Source organism: Gobius niger (genome assembly GCF_951799975.1).
Source record: "Gobius niger genome assembly, chromosome: 1".
Lineage (NCBI taxonomy): Eukaryota > Metazoa > Chordata > Actinopteri > Gobiiformes > Gobiidae > Gobius > Gobius niger.
Genome location: NC_136852.1, coordinates 22,149,786 through 22,171,061, shown reverse-complemented (window position 1 = coordinate 22,171,061; position 21,276 = coordinate 22,149,786). Strand labels below are relative to the sequence as shown.

Below are 21,276 nucleotides of genomic sequence, written 5' to 3'. Positions count from 1 at the left end.
TTGTAGGATACGGAAAGTAAACTGCAGGACCACTAACAGCGCAAATGCACCAGCTGCTTAAAAGCGCTGAGGAGATTTAGACATGGCTCTCAAAATATGAACGAGACGTGGACAAACCAATATAATAGATCCATGGGGCAAACGGACAGTTCATCCAAGTGATCGTGGCTCCACGTATCTTCAAAATTGCTCTCGCTGACGCGTCTGTTTTACTAGCAATTTTAGGAAAGGGGATTACACACCCATCTTTTAATAGAGTCAATCGAGGCCGGGCATGGTCACGACTTGCACCTCTCACCAACATCAAGTTTTGGCTTGTCTCCGTCTTGAGACATTCCCCTCAGTGCGCATAAAACTTGCGCATGCGTGACTTTGAAGAAGAAAAAAAGGAGACCGTGCCTGTATCAAGAGTGAAAACGCCAGGACTCGTGCCATCACAACATGGGCATGTCACTATCGGTTCCTTGGTTGATTTGACGCACCTCTGATAAGGCATTGTCTTTTTTGCATGCATCTCATCACTGCAAAGCAGCGTGAACGCGCTGCGCGCAGACACACCGTGCTCAAGCTGTGTCCTAAAGCAACGTGAACTTGGTTGCAACATCACTGTGGAGAACAGCCGCCTTTTACACGGAATAGAGCTCATCTGCAGGCAGCTAAGCTGGTAAGTCCGTTAACACTGACATAAGCTATGTTTATTATTAATAAACCGCTCATGGCTGTGATAGCAGCGCCTGACTAAAACTAACATATGTTTTATATTTAAACAGCCCGATTGTTCATTTGATTTCACTAAGTTTTACAGTATTGATTTTGATGTTTTTCACTGTTGAAGTCCTTGATGGGGTCTGAGGTCATTGCCCTTTACTGTCATGATGACTCAACTCTGCTTTGCCAGTAAATAGGTTTACATGTTTTCTTAAATCAAAATGTTTTTTAGAGGTAGTTCAAGTAACAAACTTCATGGGCCCACTGTGAATAATCGGCGACAGATATGAACAGGACAGTGCATACCAAAGTTACTGAGTGAAACACCATTTCCGTGTGCCACAGAGTATTTGGGTGTGAGTCTCATCTATACATTTAAAAAAAAAGACACAAACCTACATCTATTGAAAGATCAATTAAAATAAACTACAGTGGTAACCCCAGAAAATCTCTTTTGCATTCTCTCTCAACAAGCTTTTCTGAAATCAGTCTCATTATGACTCTTAGAATGTCTTTATTATTTCTTTGTTGAGGGGAGAGCGACATCATGTTGTTTTATTATGCAAGCTTACCTGCTTTTACAGCACAATTGCCTGTCCAAGTCTTTGAGTGCATTCTTTCTCTCAAATGACACTAAATCCTCCTCTTCCTCCCATGCAAATTGGTACAAAATGCACATCTTTAAAAGGCTTGTCTGCCTGTGAAGAGTCTGTAAAGACCAACTGGAAACCATCATCTTGTGCCATTACAACTTCCTTCACAAAACTAATTAGGACCAGGCTGGCTCCCAGAGCAGAGACAAAACAGTGAACATGCTCAGCGAGGGCTTTGCTGGATTTAACAAACTTTGTCGTTTCATAGAAGTTAACAACTGCATGTTTTTCCCTTCCTTGTCAGGGATCTCAAAAACAACTCAAGATAAGTCAGTGATTATTCTCTAAAACTGTATAGTTATAATAATAATAATAATAATAATAATAATAATAATAATAATAATAATAATAATAATAATAATAATAATAAATTATGCTTCATTCATATTGCAGCTCACATCACATTTTACTTAAAAATTGCCATCAAGGATTAGTGACAAGTCTAGCAATGTCAAGATTAACCTGTTTAATATTCACCGTGGTTATAAAAGCTCACTGTGGGTTAATCGTAAGAATTCTAGGACCCATGGTAAACCGTGGCCACATCTCATAAGCCGTAGCGTATTTATGCCAAACACTGATCCATTTCCGCATGATAACTGCATAACGTTGCCATGGGAAGAGTCCCAAAAGAAGCATGAGCAGCTTTTGTTTTGTCATGTTGAAAACAAAAGTGAAACTGAGAGTGCCTGGAAATCAGATGATAGGTGCATTTGTTTAGTAACTCAGAGAGAAAAAATCTTGTAGAATATCTTTTGTATCCGTTTTCTTCATTTAGATTATGGTAATATTCTTTTGCCTATTTATTATTTTAAAATAATTGTTTTCTTAGGCTTATTATATATTTTGCATTAGGGCATAAAGAATGAATGTTCTTTCGGTTTCCAAATAAAACAACCCATGAATATAAAAATGTACATATGTCTCATTTCTTTTTTGTGAATATTCTCAGTGTTTTCTTCCTTACTTTTGATATTCGTGATGAATAATCGTAAAATTGCAATATTGTGCGCACTGAATGGGTGCTGCTGCCGGATGCTCTCTCATCGAATGCAATTTCTCCATCTGTGAGATCAATAAAGTATCATCTTATCTTATCTCTCAATAATTTACAATCGTGACATCCCTAGCGACAACAGAATATATATAAACAAAGACAAAACAGCAACATAAATCAGAACTGAAATGGGCTGAAAATGATACAGAATGGACCTGATTTTTTTTCAATCACAATTGCAAGAGGAAATATTCAATCATGAATCAGCACTGAAGTGAACATTAACTGAAATCAATAATTTCTCTTTGATTGTTTTTACTTTGGGTGTTTGTAGTATGCTATGCCATTCCTGTTTGTTTTTTTGTTTTTTTAATAGTATAGACTTTCTGGTGCAATCAAAATGCATTGTACCTCTTTAATCTTTTGCACAGCATAAATGGGTGGCAGATTTAGCTCCTATGACTGGATTATATTCCCAGATTGTGTTTACGAGGTGATCTTCCTCTTTGAGCTGCACAGACATGGGATTTTCTTTCAAAAGCAGAACCATGGGGAAGAGAAATGGATGGTAAAGGCGATTAAACATAAAGGTCATTCATTATTCTGTTGGCAGGGATGTAAAAGCACCGGGTAAACCTGACAGACCTTTATTATGGGAAAGACTTTACTGATGTCAAATATTGTTCTATTTGCCTGATCAAAGTCCTATTTGATAAATTATTTCTTCTGTGCAATTATATTGTCGTGCTATTTTATTGTGTAAATTGTTCTTACCAATTGTCTTTCCCTGCAATCACCAGATTCTTCAAACATACAGTAATTTGTGAACTGATCTGTTGTAAGGCCCTTCCTGATGAAACCCTCTCAACCAAGATCTGGTTGGGACACCCTGTGGCTATACTAATTCTGCCCAAACTACATCACTCTTTCTTAAGGTCACTGACTCATCTATAATCACTACAGTATATCTGACTAACCACCATAAAGTCTGTTTTTACATCTGCTATAAAAAGATAAGTCATCATCCACATTCAGTCTACAGTTTCCAACAATTCAAAGTTCAGTTATAAGACCTTATTTAAATTATATGTTATATATTAAAGAATAAAGATATAAAGTTCTATACATGTATCCTGTTATGCTGATGACACAATTATACACTGCTCAAAAAATTAAAGAGAACACCTAAACACAATGTAACTCCAAGTGTTCCCTTTGATGAAGGAAATGGATGGATTTATGAAATAAAATTCATGCCCACCGCCAGTGGATGGGCCGAGCTCGATTGCTCACTTGAATAATTACACAAATTCTGTTTGTGATTCATCCTGTCCATTGTGATTGGTGAAGATTTTAAGGATGAAATCAGTGCTGCAGTTGTTTCCTCCTGCTTTTCGACTTTCCATACTTCTAATATTGTTGCGGCCAACTTTGCCCTTTGCAAACGTCCGCTCTGGCTGCAGTGTTTAGGCGTCTCAGACGCGCGTCTTCCTCCACAATCAACAAGAAATATTCTGTGTTCCAAGGTTTTATTGGCATTCCTCACAGCCATCTATACATACACAGATTCCAGTCGTAGATACGGTCAAAAGAGGTTTGCCTCCACACTGCCACACCTGAGTGCCCCCGCCTCCCCCCTTACATAGGGCAGGCAATTACATAAACGCACACACAGCGCCACGCAGTGGCAGGAGGAACAAACATGGCTAAAATTGGCTCCAACACACCGGCCCCTTAATTGTTGAAGCCGGATGCGGAAACAATTACAAATACATTACTTATTACCATAACAAATCAATTTCATACATTTACATTTTCAAAAAGGGAACACATTTTTACTTTATACAGATATCAAAATCATAATCCAAAATCATACCAGTAGTCAATGTTGTCACTAGCGTAGTTTTACATCCTGGTTAGTTTAGTAAATACATTTCCATCTCTTCCATCCAGTTTTCACTGCTCATTGAGCTACACTTCACAAACACGGACTCTTTAAGAGTTTGTGAAAGCAACAGAACTGCATCAAAGTAGTCCTTTGATGGGCCTGTAGCAACCACCTCGGCAGGAGGCTGGTCAACCAGTGATCGGTTTTCCCAGTGCAATTTGACCAGAGTTGAGTCCTTCTGGACATCAGAAAGTGAAGGTTGCCATTCAGTGGTGTCACCGGCCCCTGTATCATCACAGGCAACACTCACTGGAACAAACAGCTCCGGCCCTTCCCAATCCACCTCCTCGAATCCATCACTGGCTCCTGTGTCTTCACAGACAGCCATTACCGGGACAAATATCTCTGGTCCCTCCCAATCCACTTCTTCAAATAGGAGGTGTGCGTTTTTTACAGTGTTCATTTTTACAGTGCACTCACTGTCCCGTTCCCAAAGCTCATTCATTTTCCCTGCGCCATCATTAGCATAGATACTGTGCGCTTCCACGATCAAACTAACGCAAAGTAGCGTACCAGGTGGGTGAAATAAATGCCCCTCCACGTCGTGTAGTCTCAGAACGCGTGGCGTGGCAGGCTTCCACTGCGGGCCGCTCCCTCGTGCTCCACGCAGCCACGCTGCAATCGATGAAGCTCCCGCGCCAAGCCGATCCCGCGCCAGTTACCACCACCGCTGCTGGTAGAGGACGTGCATACAGTCCCCTTGCTTCCTCTTCCTCCTCCCGCCAACAGTCCGCCGGTTCGCCGTAGACCTCGCGACGATCACCGCTACGGTAGTTGGTGGGACCACGACTCCAGGAAACCGTGCAGTGCCACTTACAGCCGGCTCAAGTTCTCTACGCCCGGTGCCCGAGGCACTCTTTTGACAATTGTAGCGGCCAGGATTTGCCCTATGCAAAGTTCCGCTCTGGCTACAGTAATTAGGCGTCTTGGACGCGTGTCTTCCAAAACAAATCGTCGTAAAATACTGTATTTTCAAAGGTTTATTGGCATTCCTCACAGCCATCTATACATACACAGATTCCAGTCGTAGATACGGTCAAAAGAGGTTTGCCTCCACACTGGCACACCTGAGTGCCCCCGCCTCCCCCCTTACATAGGGCAGGCAATTACATTAGCGCACACACAGCGCCACGCAGTGGCAGGAGGAACAAACATGACTAAAATTGGCTCCAACAAATATGAATGAAAAATATACTCACACAAGATTAGTGCGAGCAAGTAGGTGATCAAACTTGTCACAGCCAGATTTATTTTTAAATCTATTTTAAACTATGTATGCCAGTTGTATATGAATGCCTCAGCTAAGTGTCTTAAGATGTTTATAAAATGCTTCTCTGAGGCTCAGCAATGACCCATCATTGTGAACTGTATTCTCAAGTGGGATGGCCTTCTTTGTCCTCCAGCAGGCTGGGTCATTGGTACACATTTATTTTTTAAGTCTATGCTTGGTCTACTGCCCTCCGTCATGTGTAATATAATCTCAAGTGGAAGGGTTGACTCTTAATGATCATTTGTTGCTCACTGTTCCGTTGGCTTTTGTTTACTCTGCTCCATCTACTACATGAAACATGTTGCAAAAAGACTGGAATAAGAAGTCCAGATTGAGAAACTAACAATGTGTAACTTTTGCTGCATTTCTTGAAAAAGGGGTTTTTAGTTTCAATGGAACTTTCTTGATTGGATAAAAGTTAAATAAGAAAAAAAGCACAGACCAGGACATCCAAATGCACTCCTTGACACATACAACTAGAATAGACTAAGCAGGAGGTGAGCTTTTTTTAATTATAAATTGCAAAAGACACACAGACATTTTTTGAAGTAATATCAGTAACTTGTGTTTCGGAATATTGAATGTTTAAGAATATTTAGTAAGACTGCATTCTTGTAAACATTGCTTACAATATATCGGAGAGCTATGTACACTGATTTATTCTCATTGTTTGAGTATGGTTGTGTGAGTGATAATCACTGTAATAATGACTGCTTCTTAAACTATACCATGATGAGGAGATTTAATATATAAAGTATATAAAAAATGCAGAACGTAAACAGTAGCAACAAAGACTGTCCATAAGTAGGATGGGGTAGGAATAAATAAGTAGGATTGCTTCAGCCTGCTCCTCTTGGTCATTGCTGTGCGTGCTTTTCTCTAAATAACTGTTATCCATGGCTTGCTTGAAAAAACAGCACTTGCTCTGTTAGATACTCTAAAGAAAAAAGAACAAAACAAAACAAAAAAATGACACCATTGTAATAAGTAATGTTGCTACCTTGAAGACCTTTTGTTTTGTTGGACCTTGGAAGCAAAATAATCAGAATCAGAATCAATTTATTACTATTATCAGTGAACAATTTCACACATTTTGTGCAATATGAAATATAGAAAATAAAACTTGGTGGACATAAAGAGTAAACTATAGAAACTTTAAAACTGTAAATATATTGAAATAAATACACTTTCTTGTGCTGTTATGTCATCTATACTGTAAGTGTTGAACTGAGAACATATGACAGCCCAACAAACTACAATAATAATAAAAAAAATAAAAAACATAAAAGCCCTATACCAATAATTGAGACTGATCATAGTTGAGATAGTTATAATTCAAAGTATTTCTCAGCCCTAATATGATATGCTGCACACCCAGAGTGCTTTTCTGTTGAACGAGTGAATTTCTCCATTGTGAGATCAATAAATCTTGTCTTATTTTATAACTATGACACTTCTCTCTTAAAATAAGTAACTACTACTGATGTTGGTCATATGTCCAACTTGCCTTTGGGCATGACACTGGGAACCCCTGACCTACTGTGTTCTGTAGCGTCAAACCCCCAACCTTCTGTTTGTCCCAGTACTGTAACACAGGCTCTCCACTGTGTTGCTTTACTGGAGTCGCCTGCGGTGTTGAAGGAGATGCTGAACATTGTGTGCCTCCTGTGTAGGAGCTTCATTACATCCAGCTGTGAAAGTTTCCACTTAGTCATGTTCAGTCAGAAGAGGACATGCAAAAAGTTGTATTATATGCAGAATAACTTCAAATTATATTGTGCTGAACTAACTGTTAAATGAGCTGTCCTGAAAAAGGTGATATGTATTTTTGCAGGAACGAGAAGGCCAAACAGACTGAATCTAATTAACAAGGACTACTTTACGAAAAATGAAAGACGCAAAAGGTGAGATTTTGTACAAAATATTGTTGTTGTGAACTAAACTGTGTGCTAAGGATTTGATGTCGCAAGAGACATTCTATCAATTTCTAAAAAGTTGCTGGGAGATGAAGCATACTTTTGGAATAATCAAGTTATTGGATATCAAAATTGAAAATCCAAGTGAAACAAACTGTGAATTTATGCAAATCTGTAATCCAGTTCACCGGAACTACCGGAACAACACTCAGTTTGGTGTGAAATGAACTGATTATGGCGCACAGTAGGCCTATTGTTGAAACAGGTTTGCACAGACAAATTAGTACATGTTTAATCGTCATTGTGCCACTTGTTGTTGGCAAATGTTTTAGGCAACACCATTTACTTATGGATTAACAACAGTGTTACATTACTGGAGCAATGTACCAAGTTACATGCATACACATGCACACCTTAAAATAGACCTGAGAGAGCTGTGCCCTCCAGTTTGCTATTGATTTTCTCTGATGTGTCATGGACCCTGTTGAACCTAACACCATTTTTTGGCATTTTTTACTCGTCATTTTTGACATTTAGTAAATTGACATTTGTAATAGTTCTATTTTCTTTTAAATGGCCCAGTAATTACTAGCAACCTACAGATGGAAATTACCCTTTGCGGTTCACTGGCACATTTACATCTGGACTATGAAAGACTCGTGTCCAAAATGTACAGTCTCATCTTGAATCAATAAATCAATAAGTAAATTAAAAAACAGACAAACCGCGATTCAGGTCAAAACAACTACATTTAGAATTCATCGGCCTACCATTGAATTCACACGACCTCCACCTATATATTAAACTTGGCACTTTGAAATGGCAGGATGTTGATCGTGGTTAGCATCAGTATGCTAAAGCTAGTGGGAGCATGCAAATGCTAACGAAAACTGCAATCCAATCCAACTTTATTTATAGAGCGCTTTAAAAACAACATAGTCGACCAAAGTGCTTTACACAATACATAATACAATTACATGAGTACATGAACAGTAAAAGTCAACTCCCCATGGATGTCAAATGCCAAACGGAAAAAATGTGTTTTCAGGAGAGATTTGAAAACTGGGAGTGAATCAGACAGTCTGATATTTAAAGGCAGCTCATTCCAAAGTTTAGGACCAATAATGCAATAATCCAGACGGGTGGTGATAAAAGCATGGATTAAAATCTCAAAGATGTAACGAAATAAAAAAGCCTTTACTTTGGCAAGTTGCCTCAGATGATTAAAGCTGGACTTCACAACAGCACTTATTTGGGCATCCAATTTAAAAACAGTCCATCTTTACACCTAAATTAGTCACGAAAACTAATCAAGGCTGTGTAAAATCAGCCACTGCTGAAGCTAGGTGTTTGTATTTTAGATCTCACATATTTGTAATGATCAGATCACTTTATGTGAGTTGTCTATGTAAATGTAACCTAAAGCCTGTCATGGTTAGTGTAGAAAAGTCCTTGTTAAATGTTTATCCAAGGGTTTATCAATAGATATAATTGATAATTGATCTGTAACATCATGACAATAACATATGACTTTATTGAATGCAGAAAAAAGTCAATTCACCTTTTCCACTTTTAAGAAAGTCTCTTGGTATCGGTAAATATCGGATATCAGCAGATAGATCGGTGCATCTCTACAAATGGGATATACTAATGTGTTTTCTTTGTAAGCCTACAATATAATTGTCTTAAATCTTGTTTATTTTTTAAAACAGGAAACCCGTGTTTATGATGAAGCAAGATTGTATTTAACATGTTTTCAGTGTACAGTAAATACTTTGATCTGTGTACAGTAATTTACTTTACACAAATGATCATATATTCAGTTGACGATGCATCTAATATTATGACTGAAACTAACCTGGGGAACCTAAATGATGACTCTGGATATTTCCGTTGACTAATTTGAATGTATAGATACGAGTAGATGGGAATGAAAGAACTTCACTATCCCAAGTCTGGTCCTCTACACTTGCAGTAAGCACCTTGAAGCCATACAATTTGAAAATATATTACTGTATTTGTAAAGCAATCATGTGGGCTAAAAGTTCTAATACAATTATTTATGAACAACATTTTGTCAATATGAACAAAAACACACAACAACCAAAAAAATGTGTTTGACACAATCCAAACAAATCATCAAACAAAGTTTTTTTTTCTTCTCTTTTTTTACTATCCTTCTCTACTGCCTTTTCCAGATACTTTCACTTTCAAGGGGCGTTTTTGCTCTACCATTTCCTGTGCTGAGGCTTTTTTGTGTGTGTCACTCTTAGAAATCAAATGTGTCGTCAAGTTCTCTGTTAAGAAAAGTGAAATGCCCTTTATGATGCAACAAAACCACTGGCAGTTCTGTTTCATGTTGTATGTACTTCCCCTAAACCTCTGATAAGATGGTATCGTTTGTGCCCCTAACTGTCCACAGAACCAGGCTAACACCATGCGGCTGTAAGCATGAGACAGGATGGCAAAGAGGAGCATGTGAAGATGCCCCAGATGTCTGCTAAAGGTAAGCACCAAACTCTTTAACCTTTTCACTAAATTACAAAGATTCGTTCAAGTCGTATTATAAGTGTATGCCAGACATGATGTTATTGTCAGACTCTATTTAGATCGGTACATTGAAAAAATAGGAGTTGCCATAGCAAACCAAAGTGTCCTAGTGGACTACACAACAACAGTATGTGCTGAGAGCTCGAACCAGCAACCGTCCTATCCCCAAACAAAATAATTTAGACCAGATGGAGGGAAACTAAGATCCAAACTACCCATTTATTTTTTTTAATCTGGCCTGGAAAGCATTTAAACCTGAAGACCTTTGGTCAGATCAGAGAATGACTCTTATTTTGTTTGATAACTCCCAAACTGCTATTAGCCCGGGCCCCTGGTTTACTCAAGTATGTGTTTTGTAACGTTTTGAAGTAACTGTAGTATTACACAGTACTTATTACTTACACTTGTGCAATATTATTCTGAAGTAGCAGCACTCTTACTAACCAACCATTTTGTTACTCTTTTCACCATATTAGTATATATGTACGTGACAAAAGCTTCACGTTGACATAATTCCTCTTGATTCTCTTGTTTTGTATGTTAAGAATTAGAGCACAGTCAGCGTATAAAAGCGTTTGTTTCCTAGGAAATGTACTTTTTCTCAGCTCAGTGTGTTTCTGTTTTATCTGTCTGCAGCATGGTGCCTTAGGCTTTTCCCAGCGTTTCTCTTCTGCCTCTCCTTCGTCACATACTACTACTCATACGCCATACTTCAGAGGTAATAGCACACACGCAAGCGCAATTTCCATGTCTCTGGGACTGAGGTCACATAATTACAGAAGTGCCTACCTGTGGTGAGCTCCAAGTCTCGAGTATTGCTGAGTCATTGAAAAAAAAAAGTTAACAGTGGTCTTTGTAGGCTACTTCTCATACCTTCTCCTGCCCTTCTGAAGTCATAAAGCTGGACACTGGGCTGAGTTACTGGCACACTTAGGGCCTTTGAACCATGCAAAGTGTCACAGTCAGTGCTTATACGATGGTTGATGTGTCTGTCCCTCAGCTATGGAGGAGCCAACAAGTCGCTGAACAGTAGCAAGTCACTGTGCGGCGGCTGGCTGACCCAAAAGAAGTGGGAGAGTCTTAACTTTAAGTGAGTAATAGCACATCTTTGTTATTTCTGCTGTGGAAAGTGGAGGGTGTGGAGACTATTAAGCAGACTATGCCAACCTTTTAATTCAATCTGAAGTGCCAGGTTCTCAGTGAGTTGCTGGCTCAGTATTTTTAAGCACATACAAGGAAAATAACGGTACATTGCAAGAAAGAAGGTTTATTATAATATTGTTTGGTTAACATTTTAGTTGGAATAATATTTTTTCTCTTGTTTACACATTGAGTGCCGCGCTGTTTTGGGGATTTAGCTGTCGAGTGCCAACAATCCAGACCATTTTTCATGATATTTGTAGCACCACAGCGTATTCTATGTTATACCTATGGACATATGGTATGGCTCGTTTTAAAGACGAGAATCTAAGATCTCTGTAGGTGAAAACAGTTTAATTCGACGTGCCTCAGTTCCTGAGAAATCCTAAGCTAAACAGAGGCAAGTTTTGATCAAAATGACAGTTTTTTTTTCTCTGTCCAACTCTCTCCTTCTCTCTCCTCACTGGAGTCACACTAACGTTATGGGAAGATCCAAATGCGTAAATATATTCGTTTCAAGTCAATTTTCAACGACAACATTATTGACAAGTATTGAAACACCGCGTGTTATCGATCGCCTGTGTCAGGTTTACAGCTGTTCGCTACGCAACACCACGCCCCCTCGGACAAAAAAAGAAAAAAAGAAAAGCAATAATACATATAAAATGTCCAGATCCTGATTCTTCACACGTTTTTTATCGTCATCTATTTCACTTCTGTTCATCACAGAGCTACCAAAATCACACATAAGGTATATTAGAGTGTCTAGTTTCATAATTTAAAAAAACCTAGTTTTTCCGTTTTTGGCACTCATTGTGGGACTATGCAGAGTTTAAAAATGTTAAAATTATGCATTTTCCTCCCCCTACATGTGCCAGCCATGTCCTAATGTAGAATGAGCTCAGACCTGTTCGCCACAACTGCCTCTAAAATCCTGCACAGTCACTCAAAAAGGTGTTAATTCGGGTCCGAAGTGCCGTCATGCACAAGCTTAATATAGAAGCTGCAGTTACACGTAAGACCTGAGGTGGCAGTAGTGAATATAAAATCACAAACTTGCATCTAGCCCCTTTAACTAACTCTATCACCGATAAACACATTATATGGTGTATTTGGCTATTCATTTCAAAATAATATCTATGTAAATCTAAAGCAGATAGATATATTATTCAAACATAACAATAACCGTAGCATGATGAAATGTAAATCAAAGCAATAAAGGTCCTCCGCATCTCTCACAAGCAGAAACAACTGACGCAGATAAACGTGCTGTGCTGGTCATCACAATGTGCCAGGAGAACACTTTATTCAGCAGTGAAATGTTATTTTGATTTGAATGAGGCAATGTAATGGACTAACCCGACCAAATGGTTGTATTTGGCTGTACTGAACAGGCCAATAATTAACTACAACCACTTGTTGGCATTATCACTTGTATTGTCTATTGTGCTTCAGTCTAGCTCTGCATGTTCCACTCTGTCTCCATGAATTGTGCTGTATTATATTATTCTGTTAATGTTCCCTTTTTTTTTGCAGCGTCAGCAGACAGAGTCAGCTCTTTCTGAAACTGGAGGACTTCTTCTGGCGAGAATCTCTGTCAAAACTAGCACTTCCATATGGCATAAAGGGCAGTGGTATGTTTACTTTACTATATCATTCGGACAATTATGCATCCCTCCCATTAGACAGCAACAGTCACACAGTACCATTATTTAAACATTTTGGTTTCAGAACAGACGCTTGTGAAAGTTCTTGCTGCTACATTAAGTTTCCCGGAGCCAAAAAATGTTGAAAAGTAAGTGAACAAAAAACACAATATCAATATAAATAAAATGTTTCATGAAATAGTGATGATTTGGCATTATGCTGTTTTTAAGTGAGTACTGGTAACTTACATTCTGGTGCAATTTTCTTTTCAGCCTTCAATGTAGAACTTGTGTGGTAATAGGAAATGGCTTTTCTATTAAAAACACCTCCCTCGGAAGTGTCATCAACAAATATGATGTTGTTTTTCGGTACGTATGGAACATTATATGCTTTTTAAATAATCTGCTGGACATATGTTAACAACAAATGTGATGATTATATTTTCTGTGGAAAAGTATGAAGTCAGACAAATCAAACCTGGATGTTGTAGAATTCCTGCTGTTTGAGTCATTGTACTTCAATTATCTTGCTATCCTTACATAAACTATTCATGACCACTGTAAACCAATGCAAGTGTAAAGTACTTTGGTGCTTAAACCACTGCTGATCTGAAATTATAGCAAAGAAATGAACACATTCAGAGTATTTATAAGCCTCTTTGAAACAGCAGGCTTTGGCCTGGCCACAATGCATTTTTCTCCCCGTCAGCCTCCCTTTAACCCCCCTCCCCCTCCCACCACCCTCAGAAGCTAATCATTTCCCGGCGATGTAGAAAAAGGTTATTGACATTCAGAATTCAGAGCATTCCTGACTGTTTGACGTCATGATCCTAGTTCGGTCATAGGCATGCTCCCAGATCCTGATTTAACATGCCCATTCACTAACATTTAAACAACACAGATTTTAGTTTAGTGAAGACTCAAGATGACACTAATTTGCTTAGAAGGATTTACATCAAAGATTTGTGTATGATTTGCATCAGACTTGACCAAGCTTAGCAACAAAACACAAAACAAAGTTTTTTTTTTCTCCACTATGTATTAAGTGACTACTGTCAGTTTGTTTCCTCTCTTTTATGTTCAGGTACTTTGTACATAACAGTGCACAGTGTATAATGTTAAGGTGCAGTCAGTGGATTATTCTGCATGTGCTTCTCCAGGTTAAACGAAGCCCCAGTCAGAGGCTTTGAGGAGGACGTGGGGAACAAGACCACTATGAGGCTGTTCTACCCAGAGTCGGCCTCCTCCAACCCTGCGCTGCACAATGAGCCAGAGACTCTCATGGTGATGGTGCCTTTCAAACTGCAGGACCTGCACTGGCTCAAGGAGATCCTCTACAATGAGAAGAGGGTACATACTCTGCCTCAAAACCTTTCTCTCAACATAAATGCACATGAGCTTATTTCCACTCAAATCCAACCACCCATATCACTGCAGAAGTACTTTCCACTGAATACTGTAGCCCGCAGCATCTCCGGCCTCCTACCACTAATAGTTGCTGGGCCATTACTTGCTAATTTATGCAACGATTGACTTGCCCCCAGACATAGGTTTTACAGCATCTGTTAATATGCATGCATCAGCGGTAAAGCCTTCTGTTTTCTTGCTGTTTATCTCTTTGGCATGGTTAGGTTCAAAAAGGTTTTTGGAAGCGCCCCCCTCAGATCTGGATGGGAGACCTAAGTAAAATTCGAGTGCTGGATCCATACTTTTTGCGTCAGACGGCAGAGCGGCTGTTGCATATTCCATTGCATTCAAGGCGACAGGTGAGAGACAAATCCAGTCTTTTTTTAATTCTCCTTTAGTACTGTATATCCAATGCTGACAAATATAGAAAGCACTGCATTAGTCAGCACACTATACATACCATACAAATAGTTTAACCAGGGCAACTCCAATTGATTGATAGACTTTGCATCAACTGCCTTTTGTATTATCTTTAAATTTTATATTTACATGGATCAAATGTTTGTCTGGTATGTTCAAAATTTGAAACTCTTACTCTTGCTCTATTCTGGGGGTTCCCACATTTTTCAGGTCAGGACCCCCAATATATTGATGCGATGATTTATTTCAAAGGTCAAAGGTCACTGTCGGGACAGTGTGTGTTAAGGAACACACATGAGATTCAAGCATGTAAACACACCACACCAGATTGTGGCCATGGGCTAATTTCCATCTGTTGTCCCCCACTCGCGCTCTCAAACACACTCTCACTCATCCTGAACTATTGTACATGTTTTTCGTGGTAGTTTGCTCCAAGTACCCGGAGAAAACCTACGCAGACACAGGGAGAACCTGGGACCTTCTAGGACCTTCTCCACCATTTAGAATCTGGCTTATTATTTATTTTAGCTGTTTATATAGTTATTTGATTTAATTTATGTAAATGACAGACTATATAAAAATGAATTCCTAAGTTTTGAAAATGATTATATCTTGACTTAATCTTGCAGACTCCAGCAGTCCCTACACCCACTTTGGGACACCATTTGCTATTCAGCTTATCTCAAAAGGATAGTGACCGAATGGGTCAATAAAATGGTGACGTGGCATTCGGCCCAGGAGTGTGCCATTGTGGAGGGTAGACGTCATTGCCTGTAGTAACTTGTTGCATTCGACAGGCATCTCATTATAGGATTTCAGTCTGATGTCAAAATAGAAAAAGGTACATTAAGTCCTGTTTATTGCTTTACATTTACAACAGTTGCTGTGACTGACATCAATCACTTTTTGAATGGAAAATGTGCACTTACACAGTATTTTTATCTGTTGTGTGTTATAAATTGCTCTGACTTGTTTTGGCTGAAAACGTGAGAGCTTTGTTCTAAACTCTCGCTTCTATCGTGGGCCTCTCCTTCTCTTCTGCCAAGTTGTTTCGTGTTTGAGATCATTTTGGTCTCCTGCCAACTTTTGTTTTGGATCTAACTTACTCTTTTTTTCCTGAGATATTTTGTCCAACACTGTCAGGGTGTTACCCCTTTGGGCTAGAGTACACAGAGAACAGCCTGATCATGAGCATTGAGGAAGGCCGTGATCCTAGGGGTGACCAGCGGGCTGGCCCTATGGGAGTTCTGCACCATCTGCACAGACTGTATCCATAAGTTTAAAAAAAAGATGAGCTCAGCTTCTTATGTGGCTTGGCCCCTTCTCTTTTTTTGTGACAGTATGTCCTCCTTGTGTGCATTGCATACTTGCTTTGTATAGGTTTCACTACATTTAAAACCCTTTGAACTCTCCTCATCCAGGGTTGGCAATGCACAAACTCAGATACTTGCTGTGCCTTTTTCAGAAAGCCAAAAGTAGAAAGGAAAGAAGAACTACATACTGTACTAAAATTGTTTATGCTCTTTTTTTTTTTTAGAAGTTTTATCACTATTTTTTCGTTAACTGTCAAGCCATGAATCAGATCTACTGTATACTTCCTCTCTGTCGATGCCTCCCTGTGCACTAATGGGCCTAGCAGATTGTCAAGAACTAACATGAGGAACAGTAGATGGACTATAAACATACGCGCGCAAATATAACAACTAGTCTCTCTCTTTGTGCATTAGCTGTACTGGACACGCGCTGTTCTATTGCATTAACTGTCCTATCTAAACATGGAGCTATTGTGGGTCTGGCTAAAACTGGTGACAGCATGTACCCCCCTGCCCCCCTCCCCTTCTCTTCATCATTCCCTCTCACCAAGGCTCCATGGGCCTGAGTCCAAACTATGCACCAGACCACTGCAGAGCGTTCGTGTGTTAGCAACAGCATAAAGCAACTACACACAAAACGTGGGCTGTGCATGTGTCGGCTTTTTGATTGTTCCGGTAGTTTACGGTGCTGTTTCGACTAAATAGCAAGTTCATTGGCTGGAGCTATCAAATCGCAAAGGATGCAATTATTTAGGTACTTCGCAAACTTTCTCAGCTGGGTCTTTTTTAAAGCAGTTACCTTTATAGTTTAGATCTCTAAAACATCTTCAGAAATGCATTTGAGCCTTGTATTTGTTTAGCTGTACATGTTTCAGTCTTCTCTTAGATGTTAATACTAGTAGTGGACATATTTAAATTTGCATTGTGAACTGAATGAATGTAATAAACATGTTGCAGATATAATCACAAATGCAATAAAAGTACACAAATTGCTATTAGACATCCCCATGCCCCTCCTCCTCCCAATTATATTCACCCCCATTTTTTTTTTTGTATTCCAGTACGAATAAGTTTCTCTACTAATGCAGAGTATAGTGTCCATGTAGTTAAATGTAAGACTTTCTTTGACAGGAAACTTGTACTCTATGTGTTTAGTTATGTGGTCATGTGTATTGTGGTTTTGGGGTGGGGCACAAATGGTTAAACTGAGTTTTGGTGGTCACAAGATTCAGTGAAATTTTACAAATTTGCAGCACAGTATGCAACAGTTAGGCATTTTATATTGACCACTTTCTTGAACTGGAAATCAATAACAGTTCAAATAAATCAAGTTTTTCCAACTTTTAATTTAATCCGAGAAGTACACATACTTTTACGCATATACTTTTACTAAATCTAAACACTTATGAGGGGTTGAGGACCATCTAGGTTTGTGGGAAACTTGCAAACTCTGCTTGGATGGGATCTATTAATTAATTAGATAATAGAAAATTAGATAAATAGAAATATAATTTATCTATAGGTCATGGTACTATTATGCTATTACAGATGTTTGCATTTTCTCATGCCATTGTCTTTCGGTCAAGTAGCAGCCATGCAAACTTAAAGAAATACAGCAGCTTCCCAGCCCTGGACAATGACTGGATTCCTTGACATCAAGTTGCTGCTTCAGTTTCTATTACAGCAAAACAACTGAAATAAGTAAAAAGTCTGATTTTTTTTCCATTCTTTTTGGGATGTAAGAAGTAACTGAGCACCAGATAAAAGGTAATCATTGACAGCTTTGAGCAGGAGAGATCAAATAAAAGATAACTGACCAGTTGTCACAGGAGGAAGTGAGTTTTATGGAGGGGTTTGGATATGACAATGATGAAAGGCACAGTTTATGGCGAAAATAAAAGTTGATGTGGGAGCTGTATGGGGTGTAACCAATAAGGAAGACTATAAAAAGGGTGTAAAATTACATTTATTTACTAAAACAGAATTCTCTATATAAAAACAGATGGTTAACATTTTATTTGGAATGATATTTTTTCTCTTGTTTACACATTGAGTGCCGCGCTGTTTTGGGGATTTAGCTGTCGAGTGCCAACAATCCAGACCATTTTTCATGATATTTGTAGCACCACAGCATATTCTATGTTATACCTATTGACACATGGTATGGCTCGTTTTAAAGACGAGAATCTAAGATCTCTGTAGGTGAAAACAGTTTAATTCGACGTGCCTCAGTTCCTGAGAAATCCTCCTCGTTCCGACACGAGGGCGCGCCAGCAGGTCCTCCACGGTGAGTCTCTGGCCTTCAGTAGCGCAGCGGGTCGTCCTCCGGTGCGCCTCAACCGCTCACCATTGCGGGAGGCGTCCACCTCCGGGTACCTGGGCAGATAGACAGAGCACAGCAGAGTACACGCGCCCCAAGACCCCGTCGCCATAGGCTAACTTTAGGAGCACCACTAGCCTAATCCAAGTACATAGTACCCACCGCGCAGGCGGAGCTCCTCACTCCGCCGCTGCTGGTGTTTCGCGTCGTGGTGCTCTTTCCCGGGTCGTTCCTTGCGCCTCCTCCTCTGCTGTGCTCCTGCCTGCCCCCCGTTGCCAGCCGCCTGATCGTCCAGCCTTGACCGCGTCACACAGCCCCGCATTTCCCTCGATTGCGCCGTCCGTCCGTCCCGAACTCCTGGTGTGGCTGCTGCGGCCCCTGGAATAAGTCTCTCTTCCCCGCCGTGACTGCGGCGGTGGCCGCAACGGGCCATGCGGCCACGTGGCTTCCCCCTTCCTGCTCCGTGTGCTCCCCTTTTAAGTCCTCCACGCCTCCCTGGCCACAGGTGCCTTGATTGCCGCACGCTCCGGATTGGGTGTGGCTTGATTGGGTCTCGGGCATACAGTATGAGGCGTGCAAAACATGCAGACATTAAAACATTAAAAACATAAATGTATTAAAAACATGCAAGTAAAAACAAACAAATCTTTAAAAATAAAAAACAGCAAACGTTGCACCCTCTCACATCCCCCCATGCTTTGCCGTTTGCAGTCCCTGCAAAAAGTCCATCTAAAAGCCCAACAAGTTCCACAATCTATACAGGGCACCAGTTCCAGGGAGAGCACAGTGTTCCATTACGCAAATTACTCACAACGGCCAGAGTTCAGTCCAGTTAGTTAAAATAACCTAAAACTTATTTGGTTACACCAGCTCTCAAGTCCTGCCAGACAACGCCAAAAATGTCACAGGTGGAAGTGAGTTTTATGGAGGGTTTGGATATGACAATGATGAAAGGCACAGTTTATGGCGAAACTAACAAAGTTGACGTGGGAGCTGTATGGGGTGTAACCAATAAGGAAGACTATAAAAAAAAGGGTGTAAAATGACATTTATTTACTAAAAGGCCTATAAAAACAGATAAACTAAAAGATAAGTAAAATCCAGGACGGACACGAGCCATCTCCTGTGCGCATCCATACGTTCCGACACGAGGGCGCGCCAGCAGGTCCTCCACGGTGAGTCTCCGGCCTTCAGTAGCGCAGCGGGTCGTCCTCCAGTGCGCCTCAACCGCTCACCATTGCGGGAGGCGTCCGCCTCCGGGTACCTGGGCAGATAGACAGAGCACAGCAGAGTACACGCGCCCCAAGACCCCGTCGCCATAGGCCAACTTTAGGAGCACCACTAGCCTAATCCAAGTACATAGTACCCACCGCTCAGGCGGAGCTCCTCACTCCGCCGCTGCTGGTGTTTCGCGTCGTGGTGCTCTTTCCCGGGTCGTTTCTTGCGCCTCCTCCTCTGCTGTGCTCCTGCCTGCCCCCCGTTGCCAGCCGCCTGCTCGTCCAGCCTCGACCGCGTCACACAGCCCCGCATTTCCCTCGATTGCGCCGTCCGTCCGTCCGTCCCGAACTCCTGGTGTGGCTGCTGCGGCCCCTCGAATACGTCTCTCTTCCCCGCCGTGACTGCGGCGGTAGCAGCAACGGGCCATGCGGCCACGTGGCTTCCCCCTTCCTGCTCCGTGTGCTCCCCTTTTAAGTCCTCCACGCCTCCCTGGCCACAGGTGCCTTGATTGCCGCACGCTCCGGATTGGGTGTGGCTTGATTGGGTCTCGGGCATACAGTATGAGGCGTGTGTAACGGGTGGGGATCAGTTCAACATAGTCTTATGGACTTGGGGCACATCCGTTAACCCTTTGTGGTCTCTGCGTTGTGTTCGATTGGAGTACTGCGCGGAGAAGGAAGGACCAGGAGACGAGTCGATCACCTGGAGCACTTTTACTGGCTTCTGCACAAAATAAAATAAAATGTACATGAAATGTACTGTAGTCTCTCCCATGCACACAGCTCACCAGTCCCCTCTCAGAAAGCATAGCGCAGACTCCGTGCAGCTGATATTGTGCACATACTTTTTTGACAAAATACATTTTTAACGTGTGAATAAAAACATGAATTGCATTTTCAAAATGCCCAGTGTAATTTATAATATCTTAACCATGAATGATGAAGTGTTGCACATACCTGCACAAAATAAAATAAAATGTACATGAAATGTACTGTAGTCTCTCCCATGCACACAGCTCACCTGTCCCCTGTTAGCAAGTGAACACATAGATCAGGGGTGGCCAACCAGTCAGAGACCAAGAGCCGAAATTTTCAACCTTGATCCTGTGAAGAGCCACAAAGGCACCGACCATTAGCGAGATTCCGGGGCGGTCGTTTATTGTGATTAAATAGAATGTGACCGTTTTATTTAATCACAATAAACTATAACTTTATGCCTTTTTCTTTCTTTTTTTTAATAATTGTGTTAGATTGAATGGTTTTACTCCTCAACAAGATTGAAATACATGTATATTAAATGACATTTTGTGCTTTCAGCTCTGACTGAGACAGAATTAGATTATTATTATTTTTTATTTTTTTTTAATGCTGGGGTGTGTTTGTATGTGGGGCCTTGCCCACTGAGCCCCCTTTTCTGATTCGCCCCTGGCCTGTGCGCTCAGTGCCTGCAGCTTTGTCCTGACTGGACTGTGCAGAGAACGCACTCTAGGCTGCATAAAGTTCATGAACTTTAACCAGGAGCCTCTGGACGTCTGAGAGTCTGTTTTAAGTTGCATCTGTTACAGTTATAGCACGTGTGAAAGAAAAGTCATGACTTTGCGTATTTCCGCGTTACGATGTCGAGCTTCGCATCATACGCTTCAAAAGAGCTCCGCTTTTTTCCATTTCCTAATTTTAATCTTTTTCTGTGAATATGTGGCCAAATTACATCAAATAAAGAGTAGCTGATCAGAAATCTGAAAAGCACAGAAGCTAATCCTAGTGCCACGAT

General features: G+C 40.6%; 1 protein-coding gene across 2 annotated transcripts in view; it reads left to right on the top strand.

Annotated features, from left to right (window-relative positions):
* Positions 1-349: 349 nt before the first annotated feature.
* The window catches only part of st3gal4 (ST3 beta-galactoside alpha-2,3-sialyltransferase 4), a 39,002-nt gene continuing 18,075 nt past the window's right edge, over positions 350-21,276 (top strand). The window contains exons 1-10 of one of the 2 annotated variants that reach the window (XM_079557899.1): positions 350-664; positions 7,411-7,480; positions 9,915-9,998; positions 10,679-10,760; positions 11,043-11,132; positions 12,719-12,816; positions 12,914-12,977; positions 13,102-13,197; positions 13,989-14,178; positions 14,460-14,594. In XM_079557899.1, the coding sequence (XP_079414025.1) occupies positions 9,944-9,998; positions 10,679-10,760; positions 11,043-11,132; positions 12,719-12,816; positions 12,914-12,977; positions 13,102-13,197; positions 13,989-14,178; positions 14,460-14,594 (810 nt within the window). In that variant the 5' untranslated portion in view covers positions 350-664; positions 7,411-7,480; positions 9,915-9,943. The remainder of the gene's footprint in view (positions 665-7,410; positions 7,481-9,914; positions 9,999-10,678; positions 10,761-11,042; positions 11,133-12,718; positions 12,817-12,913; positions 12,978-13,101; positions 13,198-13,988; positions 14,179-14,459; positions 14,595-21,276) is intronic. The other variant, XM_079557900.1, reaches the window with a different exon arrangement.